Here is a 14,165-nt window from a genome sequence, read left to right on the forward strand (position 1 = left end):
CCGCTGAATTTCTCCACCCCGGTCTGGGGCCAGGCCCACGACACCAGCATCTCTTCTAGGGGCCTTCAAGCCTCATCACATGCATCAAGTCCGGCCCACTCAACCTGAAGGTCGGACTCCCATCAATCTCTTCAATCAGGCCGGCCTAGCCCTTTGGGCCCGATGAATAAAATCCTCTCCGGGTTCAGCCCATATCATATCATTCGGCCCCGCCCAGAATCAAGAAGAAGACCTACCCATCCTTCACTTGGGACCACTCGTACGCGCGTCCGGGAGAATCAGGGGCCGTTATGCATGGGGCAGCGATTTGATTTCCTCGTACGTCCATATCAAAATAACAGGGACAGGTGGCCCAATGACACACATTCTGTTACACGTCACTAGCAGACAAAAGGAAACATATAAAAGGAGAAATACTCCCCTCTAGATCTAACCTTTTTTCAGTTTTATAGAACCCTTGTAAAACCCTATTTTCTGGATCTCAGATCATCACTATACAATGAAATGAAAAATGTTAGTGCTCAACCAAACAAGGCACATACCAAATACAAGAAACAATTTTTAATAAGAAATTGCAAGAAATTAACAATGTCAGACTTGAACTATAGAAAAATGGTAAAGTTCGTTCATTTTTCAAAGTGGGCAAAATTGTTTACTCTTCCAAAGGATGCTATAGGTCCTTGAATGTTCACTTTATCCAAAGCGAATACACATGGTGTGAATCCTAAGATATGGATTTTTCTTCAGCTTCCGATCAAATTGAAAGCTATTGTTTAAATAAAATTAAAAACAGAGAGAAAGAAGAAAAGCCACCCCTGCAGGTTATGTGTTTTTAAGAAAGCTTCCGAGATATCAGGCTGGAAAGGAAATAAATCAGGCAGAACCCCACTTTCGGTGTCTCTTTTGTAAATCCACGTTTAGGTTTCTTAACAAGTTCAATAAAGCCCTAGAACATATTTTAAGATTTAAGATGGGGTGGGTGGTATAAATTACTTTCTCATTTCAATTTCGATTTGATTTTGAATTATGAGTATGAAATATTTTTAAAAATTAATGAATTTATCTAATTTAAATTTAAATTAATCCAACCATATAAACATACTGTTAAAAGAAAATCTAAATAATGAGAAATATACATGGATAAAAGGATTAATGAGTCTTTTCCATTCAATTTCCCTTGTGCCGACAGTCATTTTGTAATGATAAGGGCAAATCTGTCCATGAGACGAATTGGCCAGAATATCGCTAGAAGCCAAAAAAATGAAACTAATGTTTCAATCATTTGCATGGACGACGTTACCAAGAGGTCCGACAAAACAAACACTCACTTTATCGTTATACCCTTTTTACCCCTCTCTCTCTCTCTCTCTCTCGCTCAATTTTTTTTTTTTTTGGTAGTAAGTCTATAGAATCAAACTTCTAGATTAACCTAATCCTAAACCCTAACCCTAATACCGCAGGGGCTTGAGACTGATCTCACTGCCGTTGCTGTCATCACCGTCTTCCCTCAATGAAGCCAACCCTTTTCTGTCTCCACCATTCTCGCCGCTCTTCCAGCTGCTGCTCTCTGACTTGCCGTCTTCAATGCTTTCAGACCGGTCTCCACCTCTTACGTCAGACTCCGGCGAGCTATGAGCCTGTGATGTAGCCTTGTACATATGGAGTTGGTGAAGTGTATGGTGGTGATGGTGCATTTGGTGGTGAGTTGGCTGCGGCGAAGATGGAGCTGCTGCTGCTGCTGTAGTGTAAAAGTCTTGAGGCATAGGTGGTGCAGCACAAAAGTGAGGTGGCGGTGCATGGGAAGCTGGATGGGCGCCATAAAGGGTAGGTGCCCCGGTGTGAGCTGCTGCAGCTGCGGTGGCATACTCCGGTGGGACCCATATGCCTCCTAGAACGACGAGCCGTGCTGGGGCTCCAGTTGCCTGTGGGCTTGGACTGGGTCTCCGTGTGTGAAGCCTATATTTCTGTGCCGCCACCAACAAAACAATAAAAATATCATCATGAGAGTTCTGTACCCACTAAGTGTATAAAATATTCAAAGTATATGCATTATGCAGTACAAAAACTGCGAACTCTGCGTGTGTACATTGTCAGGTCAAAAGAAATTGTACAACCAAAGCCCCTTTCATGCATGTCTGAACCCGAAACATACCTGCAGATGGCTTTTAACTTCATCATTGGTCAAACCGTCAACCTTCATGAGCTCTCTTATTTGTTTTGGTGTGGCCACTGTTTTCATATGATCCGTAAAGAAGAAATCAGACAAACAGTGAAGTATAACAGAATCAAGAAAAGCAATCATGATCAAAATAATTGATTAACATGGGTTTTGTATTCTTTCTTTTTTAATGATATTAATTTACCTTGAGAACCGCCAAGCATTTGCAGAGCATTCACGAATCTTCGGTGCAAATCTGGGGACCAACACCTCCTCGCCTTCCTATGAGCTTGACTGCTTGTTGTAGTGCTAGTAGTTGTATTATTTGTACAATTACCTGTCCCTGTATTTGTTGCTTGCCCATCAGATGAAGAATTACCAGTTCCTTTTCCTTGCTCAATCACTACTACCCCACCATTATTATTGCCAATTTTTTCAGAATTCCCCCTCTTTGGACAAGAAAATCCATTCTCGGTTTCCAAACATTTCTGGTCTTCCATTTCTGGTTCAGTAGAAGCAAGGGCTAAGATTGGGCTTGGACATAAGTTTCGTTCTTTTGAGAATGGAAGGAAAGCTCCTCCATTTCTTTGTTTGGTGTCTAAACTTATCTTGGGACTAACGCTGAATCCTATATTAGTTTTCTTGGGGAAAGTGTTTAACGTGGTTTGAAGTTTAGTTTCGTTGCTTTCTTGGCTCCAGAGTTGCGCTGTAGTCATCCAGTTTGCCTTATCAGAGATGTTTGATGAGTTATCCAAGGTTTCAGAAGTAGAGTTTTTGAGTGGTATGAATTCTTCAAGGACTGGCCTTGGCCCTTGATTTGCTCTGTAGGATTGTAGTTGCTGCCTTGAAGTCTCTACAGCTGAAGAAGTAAAAAGAAAAAGGAAAGAAAGAAATAGTGATTAGTTATTTACAGCATCTTCCTCTGTTAAAACTATATCGACTTGAATTCTTTTAGACGAAATCTATGAATAACAATGGCTACTTTAACATCAATTAAGAAAAGAAGTTATAACAAATAAAGCCACAAAGATAGAAAGCCATCTCAAACTTCTATAAATGAAAAAGGATAAAGGAAAAGGTAGTAGGAGTTAGGATTTAGGAAGAGATTACATGAATATCCACTGTTCTCTCTCTATAGTTTAATAATAGAAATTCATATAGCAGCAAGGACCATGAATCCATCTTGAATCCAGCACTTGTTTACACATGGAAATGCATGAGAAAGAGGAATCAAGACTCAAATACCGTTGGTGAGAAGCTGCATGCAAAGTGGTAACTCGCGCTTGAATGCATCGATCTTTAGCCTTTCTTCCTCAAGGCGAGAGAGAAACTCTTCAAGTTTTTGAGTCTGGTGATCATTCTGGTCCCCAAAAGATTTCAATAGCATAGAATAGCTGTGGGGTTTGCAATCCAGGGTTAGCTCAGATGGAGAAGCCATACCCTCTTAAATTTCACGTAAACAAATGAAGCAGCCGTAGCAAGAAATCAAGAAACTAAACTCTCTCTCCCTATCTACTCAACAAATACGCTCCTTTCCTTAATCTTAAGCTAAAAACAAGAACTGGGATATGCAGGAAGAAGAAAGAAAGAGCAGATTTCTGAACACAAGGAGGATCGATGGAGGATGTCTTCTTTTTAGAGGAGAGCTGAGGAGAGGGAATAAAGTAGAGTTCAAGAGAGAGAAAGAGAAAGAGAAAGGAAAAGAAAAAGTTATAAGGGAGGGATAAAGAGGGATGGTAACTTCTTGCAAAGAACAAAGCCAGAAGAAAAAGCTTAAAATCAGAGAGGGAATCAAGAGCAGCAGTCTCTGACACTTCATGGCTCATGTGCTTAAGAGTTTGTGTGATTTTTAGGAGGCTTTGTACGAATTCAAATTATCCTTATAAAAAGATGATTCTTCTTTCCTACTGTTTATTCCTTTTTTTCTACTTTTTAATTAATTCTCTTTCTTTTTCTTTAATTCATTAGCTTATGATTCTTCTCCAACTTTTTATTTAAACCAAATCTCACTAACGTTTATGAAATCTCTCATATCTTTTCCACATTAGATTGAGTCCCTGGAAAACGATGATTTCATGTATGACTAATCCATGAAATAACCATATTAATATCATATGATAAACAAATGGAAAGATCAATTAAAATTTACAAAATATATTATTTTATAAAATTCATTTCTCCTTCACATAAATATTTTAATCAAATTATCATTTCACATCTTCTTTTTTTTTGAGTAATTAGATACACGTGGCGTACACTGATGGTGTAGATCCCCTTTCTATAGGACCCACCTTTAGGCTTTCTTAAAACCTCCCATTAATTGTTATTTTCTAAATAAGTATTTCAAATATTTTTTAGTATTAAATAAAATTTAATATTTTTAAAATAGATATATTTAAAAAAATTATTTTTTTTAATATGTATAAAAAAATAAAGTGATAAAAAAGTATAGGATAAATGGAGTATTAAGATAATGATGCAATTCAAAATTATAATAAAAAAATTAATTATTTTATTATATATAATAATATATTTTATATTTAATAAGATTAAAATTTTAAAATTAATGGTACAATTTATCTGTTGCAAAAAAATAAGTAAACTATTCATTTATTGTAAAATAAATAGATTTAGCAATTCTCAAACTATTATTATTGATTTGTGACTATGATTTAAGTACATAAGATAGTAATTTATTTGTAGCCTTTACTTTATATTTATTTTTATAGTTGTGTATATATCATGCTTTTTGATCGTGAAGAGAATTAAAATTGTAATGTAATAATGTATGAAAATTATTAAGGACCATTTTTAACTTTATTTTTTATATGTATTTTACGATTCTTTAAAAAAAAAAGTTGGTGGATTATATGGTTAAGATCAATTTGATCATTTTACTAGAAGCTCAAATAGCACAAACATATACGGCAAGTAGTACTTGGAGGAATCCTTAATGACTATGCTATCTTCCTAATGGGAATTGAAAATAACAAATTAAATTAATACTCCAAAAAATGAGATGGATAGTAGAAATCTCTTCTCTCGTAATCAAAATTCTTGAATTTTGAGATTTAAATATAGAACAGCTTTAAAATGTATAAGGAACGTATAAATCCGTATTAATTAAGACAGTAAATTTCAAATTTCGAATGACATATATAAAAATAAATCACACATACTAAAAAATAAAATAATTTAATTTTTACCACCATATAAACGGAAAAGATGGAGAGAAAGGACATATTCAAATGGCATAATTCAGTATGAATCCATCATGCAACTTTCTTTTTGGCTTCAAAAGTTGCATAATTGTTCTAAATTTGAGTGCACTCAGAGAGAGAGAGAGGGGAAAGAAAGAGAATATCTAATCCAAACGTAAAACACATCATAAAAGAATATAATATTAATTTGGCTAAAAGGAAGTATATGTTATCTCTTTAGTTCCAATTCTACGACTCTAAATTAAGAGAGAGAAGAGAATGCTTAAAGCCAAATATCCAAAGGACGACTCTTATGAGCTGGGAATCTCCTTCTGCTGCTCACTTTAATGAAGTGGCTACCAAGGTAACAAGATTCTCATTCTTAAAATTTTCTTACAATTTTTATCTTCAACATCCTATGAGAATTTTACTTCCCAAATCCCCATTCCCTTTTTAACTTTGAAAAAAAAAATCATATTAGTTAGTGATGATCGTCGGACCTCCTTTATTTTAGGGGAGGCTAAGCTCAAAAAAGCGGAATAGGTCTACAACTCCAGAAATCCGTTTTCAGCAGGCCGACCTTAAGCCTTGATTCCAACACGCGGTGCAGGTCGAGTTACTCATAAGTCCAGGTCCAGTAACTAGAAATCCAGTCCGATGATGCGACGTGGTAAACGATAGCAGGCCTAGTCACTTTGCAGTCATGTTTGCATGCATGCCGGAAAAATTGAATAGCCGCCATTCCTGTACGTACGGACCTGCATGATAGAGACATATAACATTGTAATAGAGAAGCCGTTAAATATCACCATGACTGCATGCATGCCGGAAAAATTGAATAGCCGCCATTCCTGTACGTACGGACCTGCATGATAGAGACATATAACATTGTAATAGAGAAGCCGTTAAATATCACTAGTGAACAAAAAAAAAAAAGAATGAAACACATTTCTGTCCATCTAAATTTATAATTACACATACGAGAACATCACTTGGAAATTACAATACTCATTGCTCTTAATATGTACAAAAATACAAAGACATCATTATTATTATGTTCATAATTATAAGTATAATTAGAGTGATATAATGAGAGGGTAATTATTAAGTCGGACCCATATGCCGGCGTGTATCAGTGATTAGAGAAATGCCTTTCCCATGAAAGTTAAAGGTGAAAGTCATCATGTTCTTCTTGCTGTGAGTCTGAGAGGAGCAGTGCATCGAATTCCCTTGCCTTAGGAGAGAGAGATGATGATGGTTGGTCGCTTTCTAAATCAGTCTTCTAGTACAAGGCTCCAACTCACACCTTTTGTCCAGATTCTCTCTCTCTCTTCTTTTCTCTTTATTTATTTATTTGTTTATTCTTTCTCTCTCTCTCTAGTCTCTGTGTATATGCATGTAATATAAGTTTTCTTTCCTTTTGTTTAATTTCTTTTCTAATTCTATGCATGTATGAACGAGAAAGAAAGAAAGAAAGAAAAGAAAGGAAAAGATTCTCCTCGTGACACGTCCTGATATTCCTTCATATCGTCCTTGTGAATATCCCTTTTGTCTCGTGTAAAAACATGGACCGAATATTCACTTTTTTTTTTTTTTTTTCTTATTAATCTTGTTAAAAATCGACACCGTAGCTGGATGTCGAGTATGGAAAACCAAAAAAAAAAAAAAAAATAAATTATTTATATTTATGAATAATGAAAATTAAAAAAAAAAAGAAATTAATAGTGGGTATATGAGGTGCATAATGAATTAAGAGTGGGGCTGTGCTATGGTGGTGAGGCATGCATGGAATCCTGTAAGTGTTGAACCAGTCACATGATTAAAACATGGGAAGCTGTCTTGGCAATGGCGTGTAGTGTTCACAAAAGATTAGCTATTTGTCCCACACAAACCTTTTCTCCATACCAACTTAATTCATATATATTGGATAAGGATTAATCAATTTCTAGACTTGCAAATAATTTTATATACGTATATTATAAATATTTAAAAAGTGAAATGGGATAATATAAATTTTTTTTCTTCTTAATTTTGAGTTCTAAATATAAATTATATTTAAAATTTTTTATAAAAATAGTGATTAATAGATTTCAAATACTGAATACTGAATAGTATATATAAAATAATTTAATAAATTAAAATTAAACTTACTGTATAATTAAAGATGAAAGAAACAAGCATAAGACGTTGTAGTTTTCGAAAGTTTTTGTACGTACATCCACTCCTTAAAATACCCATTTGAGTTTGGTTTTTTTTGTTTTTCACTAAACAACTCTTTTAATTAAAAAACAAGAATCAAGTGTTGATATTCTAGTTAACAAACTTTTCAATGCTGCTTATCCAGCCATTCATAAGTCTTGTTATATTTTGATATTCACATAAAAGGTTGGATTAGAGGGTGTGTATGAATTTAGTCCAAATGACTCATGTCTCCTTTCCTTTTATCTTTTTTTCATTTTATCTTATAGTGACATATAACCACTATTATGCTACAGTATAATATGTTGTTGTTATGTAGGGTCATACGTACGAAAATAATGCGTCTTTTTTTATTGTCAGGTGGCCATTTAAATTTCTCTGACGCCTATATTGACATGATCCCAAATTTGTAGGGGTTTATTGCCCCATTGACTCATCAAGTTAGTTGAGTTGAATCTCTCTCAGCTGGGCCCGTGCCCTGCTCTGTCCGCCCTATGGCTTAGACTTTCACAGGGCTGTAGTTTGGTCTTCCCTCATGAGCTCAGTTGTGGTCTGAGTATCCAAAACCCAACTGTTATCATATTCAATCCATCATCAACCACAAGTTGCTCGAGTCTTTTAATATTGGTGCTTACTAATAAAAACATATCAATTTATTCTTTATTTAGTTAACTCTGAATAATAATTGGAAGGTATAATAAATATAATAGAGATTATTTTTCCCAAAATAAATTCTTATATTTTGTCAGTGATTGAAGCTCTTAAAATTTTGTGGAAATTGTCTTGGAAGTTGATAGCTTTTCATCATGTGAGAATGGACAAAATAAAGCTCCATGTATAGGATTTTATTATTGAGATTATGAGAGGGGGAGAGAGAGGTTTGGGAAAGAAGAGAAGAATAAAGATATTTGGGGCAAAGGGGGAGAGAGGGGAGAGGGAGGAATAACAAAAGAAAGGAGTTTCTCATTTTTGCAGTACTTTTCAAGCTTTCGAATTGTACATAACTTAAAACATATTAAAATTGGTTTCGTCTATTTTTTTTATAAAGAAATCCACTAATTCATACCTTAAAAATCACTTGATTCATCCATTTTTAAAGTTGAAGGGATTGAATTCAAATAAATATTTTTTATTTTCTGTGATATTTCTTTTTTTTTTTTTTTACCATCGTATTCCATTGTGATTTTATACCAAAAATTATATATGAATTTATGATCACATTTATATGTGTAGAGGCAATTCTTTTTTCCTAATATTTTAATTCAACAAAATTTAAGATTAATAGCAAAAGAAAAATTAAAACGTTACTTTTATTATAATTTTACTTTATATTTCCATTTTTTATCAATTAAATATTGTCCCAATTCATTTAAAATATAAATATTTTGATTAAAAGGCAAAATCATTTTACTTTTTCAGTCATTTAGCCTTTTTAAATTATACTAAATATAAAATTTTCAAAAAAATTGATAATATATGAATGAAGTTAGTATTTGATTCAAATAACTTGGTTAAATAACTAAAAGTATATATAATTTATAGGAAATCGGAGATTCAAGTCTCCACTCTCCGCCTCCTATTAAAAAAAATTATTAATATAATAAATAATTATTAAAAATATTTTATACTTTTAATTTTATTGTAATTTCACTTTATATTAATTTTTTTATCAATTAAAGCTCTGTTTTTTCAGAAAAATTAATAATTGTATTATAAATATTTAAAATATTATTAATTTTATTATAAAATTTATTAATGTGGTATAATAATTTCGTAATAACGGGGTTAATGACGTGATAATTTTATTAGTTTTTAAGGATCGTAAAATGTATTTAATATAATTTTAAAATGTTAAAGTTTAATTGAAAAAAAAATGTGATGTAATTGCTAACACAATAAAAAAATATATAATTTTTTCAATTAACACATAAAATAAAGTTGGGAAATACACATAATTAAAAAATCATAGAAATAAACAAAATATTTTTCTTATTCATGATTTATTATAGATATTTTAATGTACTAGCTAAATAAAAAATGAAGTGGACCACTAAATCTTTGTACTGTCTTTGGATTCTTGCTGCCATGGGCGATACGGCCAAAGCATCCATAGAGGAAACAGCCTATCTAAAACTTTTTACCAGCTTCTCTGCTGCTCTCTCTAACCTTTATTCTAAAAGCCCACCTAATTAAGGACCACCTTCAAAGTGGGTCTTTGTGTATGGCCATTGGCTAGCTTTGCTAATTTAAAGATTATAATTAAATAAATATATGTTATAAAAAAGCAGAAAAAGCCTGGAATATAATGGTTTTCTAGGTTATTCATTAATATTTATATTTTATTATTCTCTAAAAAATAAGAAGGAATGGTACAATTTATTTTTTTAATTAATAATTTCGAATTTGAATTTTGAATATATATTTTTTAAAAATTGAGAGATTTTTTTATGGGTCTATTTAATGTAATTTTAAATTAATAAATTTCAAATACTGAATGATTAAATTTTTTTTTTCATATCATAATTTTTATTAATTGTTTTAAAATTATTATTCATTTTTTATATTATAATAATATATAAATTGACTATTATAATTTTATTTAATTCTTAAAAAAAATTAATATTTTTAAATATTTAATAAAATTTAATATTATTAAGATGGATATAATTGAAAAGTTAATTAAAAAATTATTTTTTAATATATATAAAATAAATAATAATAATAATTAAGTGCTCATTGGCCACATCTAGCCTGCCAATTAAAAGAAATTTTATTATTCTATTTAATTAATTAATTTTTTTTATGTTAGTGCTTAACCAACATTAGTCAGCAATATATTCCTCCCAACTTTTTGATTGGAAACCCAGAAAATTTCATTAATTTAATCTTGCAGAATCTTGTTGGCCAAATGCAGCCTAGCTCATGGTGACACAAACACAAAGCTGTTCTCTAGTCTGTATTTACTAATATATGTGACCTAATATATTCTTTCTTTGTAATTTTAGTTACAAATATATTTACTTGTATTATAAATCTTAATTATAAGTGTGTTGTAATATGTTATATATTTTAATTTTAATTATATATATATATATATTAGAAATTATATAATTAATAAATAATTAAAAATATATTACTGCATATTAACAATCAATTTTCAAATTTAAATCATAATTTCGATACGAATTTTTATGATAATTATCGGTATGAAAATTATCAAAAATCGGTATCAAAATCAAATTTAGAATATTGAAAATTAAATAGAAATCGCATCAAAAGTTTAATTCGATTTTACATTTTAGAGAAGTGATAACATAACAATAGTTCATTAAAATCGTAACACGTGTATATAAGATATGAAAGGATTTTATAAACCATTTTATTTACAGTATAGTCCATTAAAATCATAACACGTCTATATAGGGTTCCATATGAATCATTCTATTTGGTCTAACCCAGTAATAAAAGGTCTAACATGTAAGTTGCGAAGACTATACCTTTTAACATTATCGGCTTTTCCAATGTCTAGAATGAACAGGCCGACCTCTTTAAAGGACCGAAGTCATAGACTTCTTTGAAGTACGCAGGACCTCACTAGATTCATGATTATGTGTGCGATAGGGCTAACAGACATGTTGCGCATGATGGATTGTATATAGGTCAAGCAGTTCAATATTTATTAATCGACTAACCACCATTAATGAGTCGCCTGATACTTTTGCCATGACATGTTGCCGTTCAATTTAATAGGACGTCAATTAGAATGTACCAATATGATTGGGTATAAATACCCCTGAACCAACTATATTAAGGGATAGATTTTTATCAGTTTTACCAATACACTGTACACACAAATCCTTCTCTAAAACTTCAATCTTCCCGAACCAGTTTTTAGCTTTATTAATTTTCGATCATCTATCCAAATCTATTAACTTTTCCATGAAATTAAGCCTTTTATCAACTTTCAGCTTTATTAATTTTCAACCACTATTCAAATCTATTAATTTTTCTATGAATCAAGCCTTTTGTCCATGTGCATACATTTTCTTGAACCTATCGGATTTCATATCATCAGAAGCTAAAACAAGAACCAAACACCCTCTAATTATGGATATAGGAAAAATAAATTGACAGTGTGCTTAGTGAAAGTTGTTTAAGATACTTGAGAATAATGAAGAAAAGAAAGTCTCAAATTGCTCTCATGCAAGGAAAGAAAAAATAGAATGATTCTATTCATCTGAATCCAATTATTAACCAATAAAACCTTTAATTTATGATGAAGAATTCAAAATTCGAAATTATTGTTCAACTCGGTTCAAAAGAAGAAATTAAAAAGAAAAAGAAAAAGAAAAAGAATAATATTTATTAAATTTTGCTATTGGATGAAATATTCTTAGGCTTTATAGAAAGCTAAAGATACATTTACGGGTGTTAGGCTTTTGTTTATAAGAATCATGAACTGGTTTGTTGATTATTTATAATGAGATCAAATTCGGAAACTGATTGCTCCATTCAATTCAATCCTTTCTAAATCAATTTGAATATTGATGCAAACTTGGAGTATCGGAATATTATTATTTTCGGCTCTTGATATATATATCGAGTTATTTTGATGCTCATACTTATCTTAATGTAAAGTTTATTCTCTAATCTTTTCTTTATTAAATTATATAGATAAACAATAAAAAGACGAGTTAATTAATAGAAAAAGTGCATCCTTGTAGCCTTGTGAGGTCAAAGGTTCAACTCCCCCACCCCCTATTTCAAAAAAAAAATAAAAAATTAATCGAAAAAGTATTTATTTTCTTCGCATTTTTCTTATTAAGCTAAAAATTCTAAATTTTAATAAAATTTATAATTTGATTTTATTCGAATCTCTAAATATTGAAATTTTTTCAGATTTTATTAATAAAATGACATTTGCTTATATATATACTAACTAAAGCTACATGCCATTTTTCAAAACAATATGCCATTTTTCAAAACAATGAATTAAAATTAGGTAATTAGTAATCCCATCTTAATTAGTGGAATAGTTAGGATTTTGCAAATAAAAGTTTTGAAAAGTTACAAAGAGAAATTTATAATTTTAAAAAATACATTAAAATATTTCTATATTTTAAAAAATTTATTAATTAATTTTTGTAGCCATTAAGTATTTTAAAAAAGTCTAGAATATCCATATATGAAGGGACTAATAAATAAACTTTTTAAAAATTTGAGTGACCAATTAATAAGTTTTTCAAACTTATAACAAAATATAGAGGACAAATCACAACCTACAGCAAATGTACTCTCTGCAACTTCTAAGAATAGTACTTGGATTATTGATACAGGTGCATCTAATCATATGACTAGAGATTCAGGGCAGTTACAATCCATTCATGCTTCTTCACAATCTTTTATACCCACAGCTAACGTTACCCACTCACGATAGTTACATGTGACCTTAGATGTGTCCTTTCGTGAATCAGAACTATACTATTCTAGAGGAGTCACACCTCCTTCTCTTCAGGGGGAGAGCTTTAGTGAAGAGAATGTGCCACAAGAAAACATGACAAATTTCTTAGAACTAGAGGAAGTAAGTGAAAGTTTTCAGTATAACAGTTAACAAGGTCTCCCTGAAAGATGTGATGAAGATTTATTAGTTCCTTCTATAAAATTACAAATACCAATGTCTGCTGAAGAATCACTAACATCTGAAAAGTTGCCCATGATAACACCATTGACCAAAGAATCAACTCAGAATATCCTGGACACCAACATTTCTACTCAGGATACCTTAGCAGATCCAAAATAGATAAAGGCTGCAATTGAGATTGCACAGAATCCCATACAACACGATCACACAAAACATGATGAAGTTGATCGGCATTTCATCAAGGAAAAACTAGGCCAGAATATTATACAGTTCCCATTTGTCAAGTCAGAAGACCAGTTTGCTATAAACTCACAAAAACAGTGTCATGGAAGATATTCCATGATATACTTTTTAAACTCACAAAAACAGTTTGCTGATAAGTTAAGCATGATAGATATCCATATTTCAACTTGAGGAGAAGTGTCGGAATGAATTGCCTAATTAGGAGTAAATTACGTAGTCATATGGATTTGCACAATTAACAGATTTGATATATATTATTTCCTATACAGACTTATCTTGTTTCCTTAGAATAGGATTGCTTCCTTTTTCTCTCATGATTTTGTGTTGTAAATATATCTATATATAACCTCATTTCTAGAGAAGAATACAACAACTGAATCATTGACAAATTCTATCGTTTAACAAATTAAAATTATAATATATCTTTATATATATATATATATATATATATATATATATATAGGATACGTGTAATTTTTGAGCGAAGTTAAATAAATTTGAGAGTTTGAAAAATGGATTAAAGGAGTTTGACCTACAGCATTAGCATATGAGCAATGCATGGAATGAGAGAGTGGAGAATAGAATTAGAATCGCTTTGGTCGGCCTCTTAGCTAAAGTAGACTTGAAAGAAAAGGTTCAATTTTAGTGTGTCATTGAAGCTTGGAATTTTTCCTGGAAATAATATTTAATTGTCTTTAATTAGCTCCACATATATAAACATTAG

The 14,165-nt window shown here is 31.3% G+C and overlaps 1 protein-coding gene across 1 annotated transcript; it reads right to left on the reverse strand.

The window, feature by feature from the left end:
* Positions 1-1,137: 1,137 nt before the first annotated feature.
* On the reverse strand, positions 1,138-3,847 carry LOC110616893 (myb family transcription factor EFM). Its single transcript, XM_021759411.2, has 4 exons — positions 3,404-3,847; positions 2,364-3,017; positions 2,153-2,229; positions 1,138-1,964 (listed from the first exon to the last, which is right to left on the reverse strand). Exons 1-4 carry the CDS (start codon positions 3,594-3,596, stop codon positions 1,449-1,451), a joined length of 1,440 nt encoding a protein of 479 aa, XP_021615103.1. The 5' UTR covers positions 3,597-3,847; the 3' UTR covers positions 1,138-1,448.
* Positions 3,848-14,165: the final 10,318 nt, after the last annotated feature.

Source organism: Manihot esculenta, chromosome 6 (genome assembly GCF_001659605.2).
Source record: "Manihot esculenta cultivar AM560-2 chromosome 6, M.esculenta_v8, whole genome shotgun sequence".
NCBI lineage: Eukaryota > Viridiplantae > Streptophyta > Magnoliopsida > Malpighiales > Euphorbiaceae > Manihot > Manihot esculenta.